The 18,710-nt window shown below is 44.5% G+C and overlaps 1 protein-coding gene across 2 annotated transcripts; it reads left to right on the top strand.

The window, feature by feature from the left end:
- Nucleotides 1-1,777: 1,777 nt before the first annotated feature.
- Nucleotides 1,778-17,479, top strand: PLP1 (proteolipid protein 1). Of its 2 annotated transcripts, none has more exons than XM_067023386.1 (7): nt 1,778-2,015; nt 10,223-10,409; nt 11,391-11,547; nt 12,731-12,899; nt 13,348-13,421; nt 14,207-14,272; nt 15,369-17,479. In XM_067023386.1, the coding sequence occupies exons 1-7, from the start codon at nt 2,012-2,014 to the stop codon at nt 15,438-15,440; spliced, it is 729 nt and encodes a 242-aa protein (XP_066879487.1). In that variant the 5' UTR covers nt 1,778-2,011; the 3' UTR covers nt 15,441-17,479. The 2 variants fall into 2 exon arrangements, with proteins under 2 accessions (XP_066879487.1, XP_066879486.1); XM_067023385.1 differs by having other exon boundaries at nt 1,802-2,015; nt 11,391-11,652.
- Nucleotides 17,480-18,710: the final 1,231 nt, after the last annotated feature.

The raw sequence follows: 18,710 nt of genomic DNA, 5'->3' as shown, positions 1-18,710 counted from the left end.
CTTCTGCCATCTGAGAAGCTGAGGGCACACATTTGGCCCATTTGACTTCTTGCGTTTGGTCCCCCCTCTCCTCCAGGGCCATCCTCACAACAACCATCCAGAAGTTAATTGTTGGCACAATCCTACAACTCAGCTTCCTCAGTAAGTGGAGTCTGTGGCTGGAGAACAGGGCTGGCGAGGTCAGGGATCCTGGGACTCTCTACCATCAGTCGTATGGTCTTAGTCTGGTCTGCTCCAGAAAGCTACTATTATACGGTTCTGCCAAAGGGGCAGTGTTTACAGGGATCCTTTCTCCTTGGGGCTGTTATAAGAGCAGAGGATATAGAGTTCTAGGACTCTGGACAAGCCTCAACTACTGCAGGACTCAGGAACCAAGGGGACCCACAAGAGCATCTGCAGAAGATTCACCCATTTCCTAACAGAAGAGCCCAAGCCAGAAACGTGACCAAGGTCATGACCCAAAGAGAAAACTGTAAGACACAACTTTGCCTCTCTCCCACACATAGGAAGATTCTAGACTCTGCTCAGTATCTCCTTCCTCTCCTCTCTTACCCCAAGGCAAAGCCATGGGGAAAATTAGGGAGGGGGCATCCCTTACTTCCCTGGAGTCTTAATGGTACTCTTCCAGTTATATGCCAACCAGTTTCCTTATAGGCCGTCCATGGGAAGATGTGGGCCCCAAGGTCAAGAGAGTCGTGTCTCTCTGAAACTCCTGAAGGGATAGGGAACACGAACAAGGAGCTAGGTAGACACTGGTTAAGATTCAGTTCTTCTAGAAAACCTTCCACAGGCTAATCCCACCCAGTCCTGGGCACTCAAATACCTTCACAGTCTTTATAAATAAATATTATTAGGTTTAGTATATTATTCCCTTGTTTTTGCCACTTGGCTATTTTTTCTTAGTGTTTCTTTCTCTGAGGAAAAAACCGTATTACTTTCCCCTTCCCTCCATCCTCACTGGTACCCATCGCTTCACCTCAACCCACTCCCTGCCTCTCACCAGCCTGGGTTCAGCTCTCTGATGACACTATTCTCAGGGTGGGATATTGACTACCTAATTCCCAGATTGTGTTCTTGTGTCAAAGTAAATTACCTTTCATGGAAATCACCCACATCCCTAACTCTGACCTTTTCTCTAGCCTATTCTGTGAATCTGCACAACAGGTCTTGCCCCGTCCCTGGGTCTCTGTTATCCTGTCTATAAAAATGATTACAATTCTAGTTTTCTCCAGCTTGGTCAAAATCTGTTCGTGGAATCAACAGCTTGTGTTTTGTCCTCATTCAGTTGAAACTAAGGATTTGGAGGAAATTATTTTAAAAGACAATTTTTCTTCACTCTTGTGTTTCTGGAGCTGGGATGGCAGGGAAGGAGCGCTTATTTTCCAAACGGTGCGGGGGAGGGGGTGGAGAGTAAAGGTGGATAGGGTCAAGGGAAGCTAGGAGTGAGGGGTGGGGTTGGGGCAGAGCTGGAAGGACTGGGAGATGGCATCTAGGTTTTTGACCCTGACTGCCTCTCCAGGGCTACCACCTTCCTGGCTTCTGACGCTTGTGCTGCCACATCCCACACCAAATAGATCCAAGGATAATTTGGCGGCCTGCAGGAGCTCTTTTTATTTCCACCCCCAAACCACATTTCCAGATGTCTCTGCAGCAAAGTGAAATTCCACACAGGCAATCCTTGTTGGGGGGGGAGAAAAAATGAGACAATTGGCAATGAAAAGCAGACAGAAGATGGAGGCCTTAGAGAAGGGAGTATCCCTGAGGAGGTGGGGACAAGGGGAGGAGAAGGGGAGGAGGAGAGGAGGAGGAAAGCGGGCCTGTCCCTTTAAGGGGGTTGGCTGTCAATCAGAAAGCCCTTTTCATTGCAGGAGAAGAGGACAAAGATACTCAGAGAGAAAAAGTAAAGGACCGAAGAAGGAGACTGGAGACACCAAGATCCTTCCAGCTGAACAAAGTCAGCCGCAAAGCAGACTAGCCAGCCGGCTACAATTGGAATCAGAGTCCCAAAGACATGGGTGAGTTTCAAAAACTTTAGCATGGAAGATTCAAGCCAAAGCACAGGAATTTGCAAGAACTTTGCGGTTCGGGGTTTCTAATGGTTGAAATGAGTTGTGTTTTGGCACCTGTTTTCTTTTTAATTCCTTAGCATGCAATTAAATTAACTCCTTTGCTGTACTGAGAATGATGCTTTATTGTCAAAGAAGTCCAGCAGCACGTGGAGAGTACCACAGGTCCTTGGAGAGAGTGCCTGGCAGGCTGGATGTGGTCATGTGTCCTCCTACCCCTTCACTTCCCTCTACCTTCTCTTTTCCCCTGGTTCCCAGGCCCTGGTAATGGCTCACTCAGCTGACATCCCTGGTTTTGCTGGAGGCAGCTAATGTTGGCTGGCCCTCAGCTATTCAAAATAACTGCTTGCCTGATACAAAATTTGGACCCTGCTGGGCATCAGAAGGAAACAGGGAGAGATGGGCTCAGGCTTGGCCATGGCTGAGGAGGCCAATCTCAGGTTCAGGAAATGAAAATAAAGTCCTCAATGGCTTTGCCATAGGGAACGGATATGGGTAAGTGTGTGTGTGTGTGTGTGTGTGTGTGTGTGTGTGTGTGTGCGCGCGCGTGCATGCACGCACATGTATGGGTGACCATATGTAGCAAATATTAAAGACTTAGCCTTCCTGAGTCCATGGCTCAGACTCTAAATCCTTGCTATGACAAGGTGGTTGCTGGGACCTTAGGGCTCTTGCGGACTTGGCTGAGTACTGAGGGCTTCTCTGTAGAGAAGCTATGAGGTCTGGTCTCTGGTGGTATCTACTCAGAGCAAGGTGTGCAGAGCACAAGGGTCTTTGTCTACACAGGTTGCCACAGAAACATGTAGACATTGCTCACATTTGGCAAAACAAGAGCAGCAGCTTGAATACGTCCTAGATGAAATGAGAATCAATTGTCCTGAGTATTCACCATCAAATGTAATACTCAGAAGGCTCCAACAACATCCACGGAGACAGGTTTTCAATTATAATAAGCTGGTGTCAGACTTTAGGTTGTTTCATCCTGAAACACTGAGAGAGCTTTTTGAAGGTGTATTCAGGCAGGATAATTAAGAGGGCAGAGAACTGGACTAGAAGTTAACACAACCAGGTTTGAATCCCAGATCTGCCACTTATGAACTTCGTGATGTTGGGTAGGTTGCTGTGAATTATCACTTCATCATCTGGAAAATGGGGATAATAATAACTGCTTTGTCTACTTTCAGGGTTATAAAAATCAAATAATAATGATGTGGGAGTCCTTTGAAAATGGGCAAGCTCTACAACAATTGTAAATAATAATAATACCAATCATTATACAATAATGCATGTACAGGCTGACCCTTCTTCCCAAAGTGTTTGGGCTTTCTTTGTATGTACTCTGTGCACTTGGGTAAGAATCATTTGTCCAATTGAGTGTGGCCAGGTGAGAAGTGAATGTTGGAGGAACTCAATTCCTGCCCTAGGTAACATCAAGAACCCTACCTAATGTCAAGGCAGCTGATTGGGTAGCTTGTGAATTTAAAAAAGGAGAGGGAGTAAAGAAGGATGCTGAATATTACTTCCTTAGGGGATGAAAGCCCTGAGGAAAAGGCAGGAACAAATAAGGTGATCATAGGGATAGTTTCCTGTTATGGAGGCTGGATGATTTCCTTCAGGGGAGATTACCATAGTGAGGGCACAGTAGAGGTTGTGTATTGGATCCCAGATCCTGGGGGTGGGCCATACTTGGGCCAGGTGCACATGATGGAGTAGCCATTGAGTTCTCAGTTATTCAATGACAAAGTATCTCAAATACTTTGTAAATAATAGACCATCTCCAGCAAGGTACTGAACTTCTATTACTTCTGACATGGAGTGTGTTGCTGTTTAACTATTGTAGTAGACAAATTATATCGTGGAAGCTGGGATTGGAAGGAATTTAAGAAGCTGTCTGAGCTAATTCTCAATGCAGGATTCCCTCCTACAACAGCCAATTAAACATTCCTACAGCTTCTTTTTAATCACCCCCAGGAACACGGAGCTCACTACCTCAACCATATAGAATCCAGTAGGATTGGAAGTGAAGAGGAACAGGGAATTCAGTAGTGTCCACACAAAGGTTTATGGGGGAAATGATAGTTGTCCTGACTTGGGAGAGGGATGTTCCAAATGAGTCTTTGGGATAACAATGGAACCGGAAAAGAGCCAAAGAGCAGTAGCTGATTATTCTCCGCTTAGTAACACAATGCCATTACTGAACAGCAAAACATTGGCTCCTGCAAAGCCTGATGTCTGAGAACAGTGGCTGTTACCCCGGCAACCAGACTATGATGCTTCCCTCCAAAGGTGGCTGTTTGCCGAGCAGCGTAGTTTTGGCTGGCTCAGAGTAAGTGAGTGTAGCCCAGGCAAAAAGTGTGGAGGCAGAGCAGGGGTCCAGTTTTTTACAAAATGCCTGCAGACTATTTGAATCCCATCATGATGGCAAGAATGCTGCAAGAATGCCAGGAGCTAAAAAGAAAGCAGGTTTAAACCAGCACATTCACTTACTTTTCCTAGAGACACTGACCAAAATGATCATAGGCAGCCTTTCCACCCAACTCCTCACCTTGGCCATGCAGAGCCACAGGTGCTCTTGGAGAGCCAGGCAGATTGAAAGGTCTGTTCTGCTTCGAGGACCTTTTGCTCTGGCTCTGTGCTAGGAAAGCCAGCAATTTACTCAATAGCCTGACAACTAGAACTATGCTCTCAAATCTCTCTGAGTAGTAACAAGGCCCAAGAAACCCCTGGGAAATGGGTGGGAAGGGAAATAAAGTCTCCAAACCTATGAAGGCAGAACCCCAGTCAGTGGCATCTTTTTCCCTTGTTACCTTTTTGCGTATTAACTTAAATCCTTGAAAACCATCCCCAGGATTCCTGGTGCTGAAAGAAAGCAACAGTAGAAATGCCCTCCTTGCCCACAGAACTTCAGGTCCAGAGAACATCAAGTCAGGGCAGTGACCTGATCAGGAAGGGTCACAGCAGCCATGGGAGGTGAACAGAGTAGCTTTCCCTTCCTTTCCCACTGTCAAGGCCTGCCCAGTGTCAAACTCACAGCAAAAGCTCAGCAAGTACTGATTGATTAATTAATTCCTCCTTGGTTATTTTTAAATGGTCCTAAAGGTAATCGTTCAGTTCTGCACTGGCCTCTGAGCTTTCTGCCAGACAGGGCTCTGGAAAGGAGTCAGTGACATCCCGAGGAAGAGGACAAGTTTCCCTAGATCAGCTTCACACTGCAACCAAGGGGAGAGGAGGAAATGGTGGGAGATTAACCTAAGGAATAAGCTATGGAAACTGTTGTCTCTCAGCTTAGTGCCAGGTGCTTCTCTTTAACCTTTCCAGAAGTGGGCAAGGCGAAGACAATGTGTCAGAGATAGAGTTTAACAATCCAGCCTCTACCCTAGTCTCCCGATGTTTGGGTATAAATTGGCATACATGTGTGCACATGTGTATCCATGCATGCGTGCCTGTGTGTGTGTGTGTGTTTGGGGAGGAGTAGGGAATATAGGAAACAAGGTGGTCCAGATGCTGTTGCCATGGCAATAATAATACCTGTTCAAAGAGGAGCCTGAGATTCCTTTTATATTTAACTCTGCATGACTTGACTATCTAGCAAGCTTGGATTCCCATGCCTCAGGGGCTACAGGCCCCTTTCCAGTGCTTGAATGTGGTATAAGTGCTGATTTCATGTAGGAAAGACAAGATTATAGGCAGTGCTTTGTCTGGTTAGGATAAGACCAGAAGCAAAAGTCTTTGTCTCTGGCACCTCCTGTTGATTGTTGTTTTACTCCTAGAACCCATCCACTCATCCCCATCCATCCCCAGTACCAGTCACGGCTGCTCTAGCATCTTGGTCCTGTCAACTGTGATAGGTCCTGATCAAGGGAGCCTCTGTTCATGGGGTGAGGTTAAGGGGTGGGTTCTGGGAGGAGGGTAAGACTTTAGCTCAGATTAGAGACTTAGGGAGATGGGGCCAGTTTTTCACTCAATGAGCCTGCCTGTTGTTTAGCTCTATTGTATAGGGTTCTTCTATCTCTCCCTTTGTCAGCTGGATTCAAGGGACAGGCTGGGAATTGTGCAAGGCACAATTGGTCTCTTTCTACCATCCCTTTCCATGAAAGCCCTTCCTTTCCTCCCTTTGATGGATTCCCAGAGTCACACTAAATTTCCATCATGGAGCTAGTCCTTGAGGCATGCCCAGGGCATGGGAAAGGAGGGAGGGCTTGGGAGCTTTTGGCTCCTGCTTAAAGAGACAGCATCAGGATCAATCCAGTTCCTTGGATAGACGAATCTGGATGAGTCACAGCAGTCCCGTTGATCCTTGTCAGACTCCTGTGAAGAGCATTAATGAGAAGGGCTTGAAGTTCTATCACAGATTGATTAGACTAGTTTGGGGAGTTCGCAGATATATCTAGCCAACATTGAATATCTCCCCTTTGCTTACATTTTACCCACAGGACTTGGTTATACACATTTTAACACTGGATTATAGGCAGCTTTGGTTTTTGATTCACAGACATGTTTGTTTTCCCCAACAAGACTGAAAGGTCTTTGAAGAAAGGGACTGGGCCTTATAATTCCCTTTTGTTTCCCATTGTGTCTAGGTTACTGCTAATATGCTTAATAATTGTACTGAATCCAATGAACAGAAATGAAAGGAAAACACTGGGGAAGGTTATTATTTTTCTTTATCACCTCTCAACAAAGTCAGGTGGTTTAATCCAATTCTGTTGCATTGGGTAATATTATTGCTATATAGCTCTTTTATGCCACCTCCACCATGTTGCAGTCTATACTTAGCCTGGAAATGTGAGAATGTCCTTGCAAGAGCCAAGGAACTTCTTCAAAATCCCTCACAGCCTTCCTGAATCAAACTGATATCTTTTCAACCGTGAAGTCTTCTGAAATGGAGACTCTCTGGCTTTAGGTTCACACATTCCCAAATCAAAGGGAACCCAATGGACCTTTCTCAGAATGTTCTGATTGTCAACTACTTTGATGACACAATTTCTTGCATGTTCTGAGTTTTTCCCAGTTGGAATCCAAAATTTGATTTTTTGCTTGAACTGACTGACTGAGATCCCTCACTTCTGCTGAACTTAAATGCCCCCAGAACAAACATTTCATTTCAATGTGAAGAGGTGGACAGCTGATACTTATGCTGATATTGTCGAACTGTGTATAGCTGAGGAGTGATAGATTTATCCAGGGCCATTTATTTCCAACTCCATGTTAGAGACTCATTAAAGCCTATGTCCTTTTGTACCTTGCTTCTAGTGGCAGTGGAGCAGAAAAGGGGCTGCTAAGTTATTTGAGCTCTAAGAAAATGGAGGAAAAATGGATGTAAGAAGAAAGAATATCAGTTGATGATTCAGAGTTGCTCCCGTGGCTTAGCCCTTTATCACCCAGTAAGAACACTATACGTGATACTCTCTGGTTATCTGGATGATGCTTGAGGGATCAGATAGATTAAATCGGCTTTTTTCCTCATCTTTACAACCCTGGAGGGGGCATCAGCTAAAACTTAGAGTGGAATTCTCTGTTTGGTTAGCAAGAGTTCAAGTTTCTCCATCCCTGCTCACACCTGCGCCACCATTTTAGCCCTTTCCAGGGTGAGAAAGCCGGGGTGAGTGAGTGGGCACAGGACGGTCACTTGCTAGGGATGATGACTCTCCTTACTCTGGGCTAAACAAACAGTTCTTCCATTGTTCCCTGGGTCTGATCCCCTCCCCACCCCGAGGGCTGCAGGCCCCTGCAGAATACCAATGAGGCTCCTGAGATCTCAGGGAAAAACAAGGCTTCTTTGTCCAGGGGAGCTATGGAGGGCTCTGTCCAAGCCTTGACCCTGTGCTGGGGAGAAAGGGAACAGTGGGGTCACTGACCTTCCCTTCCCCCACCCCCAGGCTTCAGAGACCTTCTTTACTAGAAGATTCTAAGAGTTTGGGGGTGGGGAAGAGTTGGATAGGCCGAGAAGGAAAATGGCAGCACTGTTTATTTCCAGGCTCCTTTTCTTGACTTACAGGATGCATCTAGTATCTTAACCTGTTGAGAAAGAGGAAGATCAGTTTCTGAATGTTTCCTGAGGATAATGAGCAATTTCAACTGCTATGGTTTTCTCTCTGGCATATACATGTGTTTATGTGAACATTTGCATTCATGCATGTGCCCCCGCCCTGGCACGTGTGCACGCATGCGCACCACCCACCCACCCCCCGCGGGCCAGCTCTAATGAAGCACTGCTTCCCACAGAGGCCAAGTTTTCTGACAGCAGTGCTTCAGTTCTTAGAAAAGGGAGGAAATTCAGTTCTGCTGCAAATGTTAGCTACTTATTTTGCTTGGCTGGGGCTTCTGAGTCTTGTCTCTGGTGTGACATACAAGAATCTTTGAGGAAGTGGCTCTTTGAGCACCAAGGAAGGGCTGTCATTTTAGGGGACAGTGGGTAAGAGGACTCACTCATTCTGTGGCTCTGAGAACAGAGATAAATAAATGTCTCTGCCTCACCTTTCTCATGATAGAGATAATTTGGTCCTTCAAAATCTGTTCACATGGATGCAGTTCAGCCAGGCAAATCACCAGATGGTCAAGCACTCTCAGGTCTAAAAAGAAACTGTACTATTATTAAGAGGTTCAGGCAAAGGACTCCCCCAGTCCCTGGTACCCTGGAATAGACAAGCAAGCTTTGGATAAAATCCAAACCTAAAAATTAATACAATTTATTTTATTTGTGTAAGGAGTTCCAACATGCTTTTCCAAAATAGCAGCTTCTCAGCACATTTGCTGATTATTTGTGTGTGTGTGTATACACAAATATTTTATGTATGTGTATACTACATATATACACAAACATACAAAAATAATTCATATGCCATATCTATATGATATGTGGATAGATAAAATCAGTGTATATATTACTTTTTTTCTGAAGAGTTTAACACTTTCATTTCTTCCACCTTTTGGGGATCTGGCCGAGAGGCCAGAGGGAGCCATCCTTTTCCCATCTAGTCAGTCATCTACTGGATATTTTTTAAGTTTCACTCCATGTGACATCTTAGAGCTCAGGTCTAGTACTTGGGGGCACAGCTGCTCTCAGAGCCTGTGACTTGCGTGCCTTTCCTGCTTCTCAGCAACACTGGCTTGGGGCCTGAGGTACTAGGTCTGGGGAATCTCAGGGACTCTTAGCACTTTAAGACACCTGTGTTCCCAGGCCCTGGTGTGTTTTGCCATTCCAGAAAGACGTTTCATGCTTTGTTGACTTTGTATAAAGTCTCTTTGTAGCTGTTTTGACAGAACTCCAGGGTAGGACTGAGGGTGGGGACATTGGCCAAACTGTAGTATTGGGGGACAAATCAGCTATGCAAAGTGTCCAAAAATCATTCAGCCTGCATTGTTTATTACTGAGAATAATAGTAATCCTCCCATTACCATTTCCCATCCTCTGCCAGTTCCCTCCTTTCCTTTGGACTGCTCTCTACACATCCAGACTAAGAAGAATCAAGCATTCCGTGCAGCAAATACACACAACGTTCAGGAATACCCAGGAACATGCCATTTCCAAAGTTTCTCCACCTGGAATGCTGTTTAAGGCTCAAATGTTGTCTGACAATATCAATATCTCTGGCCTTCACTCATCCCTTCCGGGAATTCTAAGGGCATTTACCCTTGATAACCATTTACTTGGCTGCCTGGAACTGTTAGTTGAAAATATTAGGTCTACCTAGCTCATTCTCCTCAGTAGACAAACAAGTCCCCTGTGGCAGAGTCTATGTCTTTATACCTTCACACTCCACATAATACCTAGCACAATGCTGGGCACATAGTAAGTACTCCATAAGAGTTGATAAATGATGAAAACAAATCAGAGTGAGAAGAAAGGAGGGAATGATTGCATCATCTCTCTAGCTGGCTACCTGAATACCGATTGTTCAAAAACCCATGTACATTCTGGGAATTAAAGGTAAGGATTTATCTTCAAGAATGGAACAAAGTATAGTTTTGGGGGTCAATCTCACATTCTAAAAGTCTAAGCTTCTAGACTCTCCTGCTTTGGGCCTCTGGGGTGACACCCCCCACCCCCTACCATCCGTGCATGTGAGCACAGGGTCTGGCTGGGCTGGTGGAGAGTGATGAGTGATGAACTATGTATTTCCCATCCCTGACTGTTTACCCTCTTTTGTCCTTAGGCTTGTTAGAGTGCTGTGCGAGATGTCTCGTAGGGGCCCCCTTTGCTTCCCTCGTGGCCACTGGATTGTGTTTCTTTGGGGTAGCACTGTTCTGTGGCTGTGGACATGAAGCGCTCACTGGCACAGAAAAGCTAATTGAGACCTATTTCTCCAAAAACTACCAGGATTATGAGTATCTCATCAATGTGTAAGTATCTCCTGTCCCACACAAACCCTGTCTATCCTGGAGATACAGAACTCATCAGTCCCTTAGTGACTACTAGGGGATTGGTGTGGGGCCAGACAGGATTCCTGGATCTTCCTTCTGTGTGCAGGTTCTACCTGTGCCACATCTGAACCCTAAATGAAGGGAAAGTGCCACATTCAGAGGGGGAGGTCTGCCTGCCTGCCAGCCCACTCCTAAGCACACCCACCCCACCCTTGCTTTGTCCCACATGTTTTAATTTCTGCTAGGTAGGGTTAACATGGACAGAGTTGGAGCCTCTGACGTGGTCCATATAAAGAACTTGGGGAGGTACAATGACTAGACAGAGTGGGGCTGCTTCTCTTGGTTTACCAAACCGCTTGAGTCCGCTCAGGCACAGTACTAAGCCTCTCCTGTTCCTAGGGCAAGTTAGACTCCTCTTCTTTCATCCCTTTTTCTTCTTGCCTAGCTCCTCTCTACTCTCTCCTCTGAGGGAGCATCTCTGAGGGGTTAGGTCAAGGAGAGTAGTGCCCTGGTTCTTCAGGTTACAGGGTAAACCAGGTGCTGGGGAGGAGCATCTTCTTTTACTTCAATAAAGATAAGGTAGAAGCACAGAAGAACCTAGTGATTCCTCTAAAGAATCCCTAGCCTTGGGCTTCCCTGGTGGCGCAGTGGTTGAGAGTCATTCTGCTGATGCAGGGGACACGGGTTCGTGCCCCGGTCTGGGAAGGTCTCACATGCCATGGAGCGGCTGGGCCTGTGAGCCATGGCCGCTGAGCCTGCACGTCCGGAGCCTGTGCTCCGCAACGGGAGAGGCCACAACAGTGAGAGGCCCGCATACTGCAAAAAAAAAAAAAAAAAAAAAAAAAAGAATCCCTAGCCTTGTTTAGGTACCCACTCAAGGGTCCAACTAACTTATGCAGCAAGGGAACTGGGTCCCCAATTCATTAGATTTTCTGGCTTTTCATCTGTCTGTTAATGTAGGATCCATGCTTTCCAGTATGTCATCTATGGAACTGCCTCTTTCTTCTTCCTTTATGGGGCCCTCCTGCTGGCTGAGGGCTTCTACACCACCGGCGCAGTCAGGCAGATCTTTGGCGACTACAAGACCACCATCTGCGGCAAGGGCCTGAGTGCAACGGTAACAGGGGGCCAGAAGGGGAGGGGTTCCAGAGGCCAACATCAAGCTCATTCTTTGGAGCGGGTGTGTCATTGTTTGGGAAAATGGCTAGGACATCCCGACAAGGTGATCATCCTCAGGATTTTGTGGCAATAACAAGGGGTGGGGGACAACTGGGCGTGAGTCTGTGGCCTCACCCCCACCCAAGGTTGGGTCCTCTTTAGGGGCCTGGCTTTTGAGTGAGGACGTGATGGCTGCAGCCAAACGAGAAGGTCAGGAAGAACGTGGTGCCCAGCTGGCTTAGCCTCACTTTTTAAAAGTTCCCTAGAAAATTTCATCTCAGAAGGAAAAGCATGAGTTTTGTGGGATGCTTTGTTCAATCAGACCATTTCTAAGCCATCTGTTGGTACCCCTTTACTCCCCTCCTAGCTGGGACCACAACAAGAGTAGATCTGACTGCCCAAGAATTTAAAATGCTACTCGTGGGATTGAGATGTAGGTAGGTACCTGATCTGAGAGGGAGGGTGGATCATAGAAATTAAGTAATTGACTCCAAAATGGAATCCATAATATTCTGGGATCCTACATTGTTGGAGGCCCCAGAGGAAGCTAGTGTAGATCTGCATATTTAATGCTTTATCTTTGTCAGAGGGCTATCCATGCTTCCAGTGAGGTACACATTGGTTTCCAGCCTCTAGAGTTAAAGATCCTTTGGGGGCTGAACATCTGTGGGTTGTGGTGATGTGTTTTGTGGCTAGCAGTTGGCTTAGAAAGGTTTGGGGATTGCAAATTTAAATCTCCTATTGGCTTTGTTCAATAACTAGGGATCCAAAGTCCTTTGACAAACAACATTTTCTAAGCTCAGCCTAAGGTATTTAAATGGCACGACTTTCTTTCAAGATCTCTTTTGATTTCTTCACACCTTATCTGCCCAAACAATCTCCTGAAGCCTCTCTAACCCAGGGGTCCTCCTCACTCCAACCCCCACCCATTCCCCCCACCCTCTGTCATATTTGGGGCCAGTTCTCTAGTAGATACTGCCAATGACATTTGGTAGAGGTGCCCTGCTTACTAATTTCATTTGGTGGAAATCCCTGGAACCTGGTTTCATGTCTGGTACATGCCATTCCAGGATCTCCTTGTTTATATTTCAATGTCTGCAGGCTGATGTTGATTTCTAACCACCCCATGTCAATTGTTTTAGTTTGTGGGCATCACCTATGCCCTGACCATTGTGTGGCTCCTGGTGTTTGCCTGCTCTGCTGTGCCTGTGTACATTTACTTCAACACTTGGACCACTTGCCAGTCTATTGCCTCCCCCAGCAAGACCTCTGCCAGTATAGGCAGTCTCTGTGCTGATGCCAGAATGTATGGTGAGTTAAGGTGGCTTGGCTCCCCTACCCCCTATAGAAGCACTATGTATTTGATTCTTAGGGTAAGGAAGGTAGTAATTATGGGGAAAAATTAAAATATGGATGCTTGGATCTAGTTTGTTAATCCTTCTCATTGAAACTGGAGAGGTTTCTTCCCTGAGAAGGGAACTTCTTGGAGGTGGTGGGAGTTTTCTTGGCTCTTTGCACTGCTCTACCCCAGTTGACTGCTGTCCCCAACCCAGAAGCAGCACATTTCAATAACAAACAAAAAAAATTTGCAACTGTTCAACACTACCTTCTATTTTTTGGGTAAATCTTTAGAAAAGAAGATCCTGATTGTCAGTAGGACCCAACTTTTCAGCCAGGATGATTAAAGATGGAAGAAGTGCTTCATGTAGCCCCATAACTCTGTGAAGCTCACCTTGGTTGATATTTGTGTCTTACGTAGGCGTTCTCCCATGGAATGCTTTCCCTGGCAAGGTGTGTGGCTCCAACCTTCTGTCCATCTGCAAAACAGCTGAGGTGAGTGGGGCACTGGGTTATTTTACAATGGAATGGCTAGTAACATAAAATTTCTACCCAACTTTGATTTTAAGGACCACAATTTCTTTTTTGCTGGATTTTGAGTTAGCAAATTGCCTTCTATAAAATATTGCCTGAGCCAATGAGCATACATGGTAAAATATCTATTTTCCTTAAAGCTGCAGAGAAAGCCTTCCATTCTAAGACCTCCTCCCTTCAAAGAGAAATTTGTAGCTCTAGGTAAAGATAGAGCTTAATGGCAAAATCCCCCAAGTGAAAATTTTCATTCTTTTACTTAAAAACCTTATCAAGAAAATGGGTTGTGCCCAGACATACGCAGGTTTTATAAAACACATTTAGTTCGGAACTTCTCAATCTCATGTATAAAGAAAGTACCTTTGAAAAAGGAAACACTGTATTGAGAATGGATATTATACACAGATGAGGCAGGGGAATAAAAGTAAATCCTGAGGAAGAAGGCAGTAAACTATTTCTTTGAAAGCAAAATGTTTTGGGGTTCTGGGCACAACCGAGGGGAACCAGCTGATTATTTGGGAAGACTATACTATTTTATGAGAATTCTGTGTTCTGGGTGCTCTGGGGTCAGGTGCTAGGGTGTACATTGAAGAATGGGAGGCCTACACTCAGGGATGTGACAACTTAGAGATGCCAAATTAACACACAGAAAGATATCAACACGTTCAGAAAGTTGCACTCATGATCTGCAGCAGAGCCTATTTCAGCTGTTGCAAGACCCAGTTCTCCCTTTTGCAATTTTCTTACAGTTCCAAATGACCTTCCACCTGTTTATTGCTGCGTTTGTGGGGGCCGCAGCCACACTGGTTTCCCTGGTGAGTTGTCTTTTAATGATCTTGGTAAATAAGTGGTCCTGGGATAGCTTGGGTACAGCTATGCTGAAAGGTAAAAAGAGGTAGATTCCTTCTAACCTTGAAGTGCTGGAGAAAAGCTGCTGGGCAGAGACAGCAGAGTGTAGAGACTGTGGCCTTCTACTTTGGGTTGGCAAGGCAGAAAATTTTCAGAAATGAGATAAGAACAAGCAAAGTGGTGTGAGGAAGAGGAAAGAGATTCGTGGTCAAGAATAATAAGGTAGAGCATTTACAGAGCATGTAACATTGCCAGGTGCTTTGCAGTCAGAAATTATAGTTGATGCTCAACACATTCCTATCAGATCAGTGACAAGAACACTGGAACCTTACTAAACGTGATTTTTGGTAGCCTGGAATTCTATATACTGTAAATAGGAATCATCTTGGATGCTCTCCAAGGGATTTAGTTACTCTCCTGAAAATACTGGAAGGACCTCTTAACATTATTAGAATTGTTATTATGGATGGTGTTTCGGCGCAGTGTCAATGTAGTGCATTCATTGTTCAGATTAAGAACCCGGGGTACTGAAGGGTGAAGCAATTTATCTCGAGTCATTGAATAAGTGGTGATCAGCCAAGGATCAGCTTGGAGCACTCCTGGCCCCCACCGCTGAGGCTTTTCTACGGAGTCGAGTTGTTCCTCATCTTGTGAAATAAATGGATGCATTAAGCAGGGGAAGGCTGTGCTGCACGGTGTGGCTATGCGTCTACAGCAAGCACCCTATGAATCCAGGTCGCTCAGACATGTAAGATATGATGATGGCAGAGTCCAGGTGGTGTTCACTTTCCTGAGGAAAACTCAGTGCTGGGCTGAGCAGAGGTGTGGAAAAATTCCTTGTCGAGTTGATTTTCTGGGCCTGGGCCATTGGAAGGAAATGTCTCAGAGAGGACTTCTACTCACGTATACAGGGCGAAAGCCTGGATGTGCTGCTTTTTGCAGAACAGGAGTTTTTTTCTTTATTTAACTATGATTTTATTTCTACCCTTCCTCATTCCCAAAAGGGCTGGAGGAGAGAGCCTTTTCTACTCTCACTCATATTCTCTCTTCTCTTACCTACAGCTCACCTTCATGATTGCTGCCACTTACAACTTTGCCGTCCTGAAACTCATGGGCCGAGGCACCAAGTTCTGATATCCTGTAGAAATTTTCCTTTCTCTAATAGCGAGGCTCTAACCACACAGCCTACAATGCTGCGTCTCCCATGTTAACTCTTTGCCTTTGCCACTGACTGGCCCTCTTCTTACTTGACGAGTGTAACAAGAAAGGAGAGTCTCGTGGTGATAAATGTCTCTCCATGGACTCTCCCCTCCTACGTACCTCTTTTAGTCATTCTGCTTCATAGCTGGTTCCTGCTAGAAATGGGAAATGCTTAAGATGGTGACTCCCCAACTGCAAGTCACAGAGAAATGGAGGCTCTAATTCAATTTTCAAGCATCTCCTGAGGACCAGGAAGTGTTTTCTTCTCAAAGGGCACTTCCACTGATGGAAACAAAGTGGAAAGAAAGATGCTCAGGTAGAGAAAAGGGATGTACCTGCCCCCCTTGCCATTTTGGGAGCCAAATATATTCTCGTTGGTGTACAAAACCGAGAACTCAGTCCTGTCTCCCTATTACCATTGAAGATAGAAGAAAAAAGAATGCCAGCAAAACAATAAGAGCATTTGCCCAAATCTACCTATTGCAGCTGGGAGAAGGGGGTCAAAGCAAGGATCTTTCGCCCATAGAAAGAGAGCACTGACCCTGATGGCAATGGACTATTTAAGCCGTAACTCAGCCAACCTTACTTATAGCATAAGGGACCTTAGTGTCTGTGGAGACAAAAGGGGGCACCTGGCCTTATACCTCGTTAGAGAAGAGAAACAAGGTGTTGTCAGCATTTTCTCACTCCCTTCTCCTTGATAACAGCTACCATGACAACCCTGTGGTTTCCAAGGAGCTGAGGATAGAGAGAAACTAGCTCATATGAAAAAAGACTCGCCTAAGGAGCAGCAGTTGCTAGAGGCTAACGGTGTAAACTGAGCCAACCCTCTGGTAGACACAGGATAGTTAACTCTTTGGATAGCATGTCTTCTTTCTGTTAATTAGTTGTGTACTTCCGCCTCTGTCATATCTTCACAATGGTGCTCTTTTCATGGGGTATTATCCATTCAGTCATAGCAGGTGATTTGAAGATCTTGATTTGTTTCAGAATGATGCACATTTCACATTTTTCAGTTTGTCTATCGCTTGTTTGGGGTTGGACCAGAAAGGTCTGGAGAATGATTCTTTGATTATGATTCTTTAACCAATGAAAATTGGACATTAAACAACACAAATGATGTGTAAAATTGGCTAGTTCTTGCATCTCTTGGGATTTTCGACCAATTATTCCGTCCTTTGCAGAAACAGATTTGGTGAATTTGAACCTCAATTTGAATAACCTATTTGATCGTTCTTTCTAGCTGGCGGGACATGATTTGATTTAGCAATGTTACCTTGGTGTGTTAAAGAGTTAGGTTTAACATACAGGTTATTCTCTCCTGGTGCAGATCATATAACTGAATGCACCAGCCGTCAGCTATTCAGTTGGTAAGCTTCCAGGGAAAAGGAAAAGTGGAAAGAGTTTGAAATTCGAATAGCTCCCAGGTTTCAGTCTTCCCTTTCTGTGTTTGGGTTTTAACTTTGGGTTAAAAAATAAAAAGTTGATTTGTATTTATTAAGGGAAAGATTTTATGGGTATGGCTGTAGGTGGCTCTGTTGCTGTAAAGAGTCGTTTTGTTTTCTCCCGCAAAGTGGTTTCAACAACGTTTAAGGAGATGTAAGGTTTACAAAAAGACACTTGATATTTGCTTTCAGAACAGTATACAAGACAAGCTTCCAGGCTGCATAGAGGGAGCAGATGGAAAAGGTTCTGTAAGAAACCAATCAAGATCAAGGAAAGTGAAGTAATCCATACCTTGTGTTTTGTTTTGATTTAATAACATAACAAATAACCAACCCTTCCCTGAAAACCTCCCATGCATACATACACACATATACACACATGAAGAGAGTTAATCAACTGAAAGTGTTTCCTTCATTTCTGATATAGAATTCCATTTTTAACACACATAAAGGATAAACTTTTAGAAACTTATCTTACAAAATGTATTTTATAAAATTAAAGAAAATAAAATTAAGAATGTTCTCAAACACTGTGTCTTTTGATTGAATTGTTCTGTTTAACCTTACAATAGCAATTCACAATAATTGTACCTTTATTGGGCTTTGTTTAAGGAGCTTATTTATTTTTCAGGTCATACAAGTCATTCCCACAACAGTTTTCTGAAATAAAGAGTAGATAAAATCACTTCTATTTTTAGAGCTGGAGACACTAAGAAATAGAGGCAAATAAAGTACCCAAAGAAATCCAATAATCCAATAAATACGTATCTGAGCTTGGACTAGAACTCAACTCATGTCTTGCTACCAACTCATTGCATTTTAAGCTTTCTTTTCTCTTAGAAGTTGGGTTTCAGAGTGTTGTTGTACTAATTCAGAATCAAGTATGGTTTCTTCTTTAATATGACAATGGTGCCCCAGCCCTGGTGTGTATAGGATTTAGTTATTGTTAACTTTTCTTGGAATTGTTTGTATACTCTAAAAATGAACACTTAGTGCTTCATACATGAATAATGCTTAGTTTTATCTGGAAAATACTGGTTGAAAGGTTTAATGTAGGGGCAGAGCAGATATGGTAAGGGCAATGTGAATTTAAACAGTCTGCGGCAGGGCAGTGTTAAGATAAATTAGTGACACCTGCTACTCTAATGGCCAGCCCAGTAGCCCACTTGGGACACAGCATTAAATCCCTGTCACAACCCTAGGCTAGAATTTGGCACTGTCGGACAGTAGGCACTCTAATGACCAGCCTAAAGAAAGCTGATTTAAAATTAGCTGTCAATTCATTGTCCCGTAGTTGCAGATGACAAGGAGCATATGATCAAAGAGAAAGGAGAGTTTAGCTTGGGGGCAGCAAGTCAGTCATCAGTTAAGGAGCTCTGTTCAAAAGTAGCTTCAATTTAATCTCCTGGTTTCTGCTTCACTGCAATTAATATTCTGCAAGCAAGGCTGGTTGGATGACTTTAAGACAAAGAGAATAAAAATATGACAAGGACTTATTTTTAAACACTGGCAAACAAGGACACAGTACTATATTTTGGAGAATTGATTCAGGGTGCTATAGAGTGATGTATTTTTACCTTAGAGGAGTGGAAAACCAGTTCCCAAGAAAGCTGTGTTCTCCATCTGCCCTTATTTGGCTCTGCCCTCTGGGACGGATCTATAGATGGAGTTTCCAGGCTCTCAGAAGCTGAGAGTGTCTCCAGTCTGTCATTTGAGCCCATTGTTCTTAGCTCTGCCACGCACCATAAACCTCTTTTCT

The sequence above is a fragment of the Kogia breviceps genome, chromosome X (assembly GCF_026419965.1).
Source record: "Kogia breviceps isolate mKogBre1 chromosome X, mKogBre1 haplotype 1, whole genome shotgun sequence".
NCBI classification, from domain to species: Eukaryota; Metazoa; Chordata; class Mammalia; order Artiodactyla; family Physeteridae; genus Kogia; species Kogia breviceps.
This window is presented reverse-complemented; position numbering and strand designations above follow the sequence as displayed.

What these genes read in the sequence shown, in the direction of transcription:
- PLP1 (XM_067023385.1), top strand. An exon ending in TGCTGATGCCAGAATGTATG is followed by an intron (nt 12,900 to 13,347) that starts GTGAGTTAAGGT and finishes TGTCTTACGTAG; the next exon opens with GCGTTCTCCCATGGAATGCT. An exon ending in CCATCTGCAAAACAGCTGAG is followed by an intron (nt 13,422 to 14,206) that starts GTGAGTGGGGCA and finishes ATTTTCTTACAG; the next exon opens with TTCCAAATGACCTTCCACCT.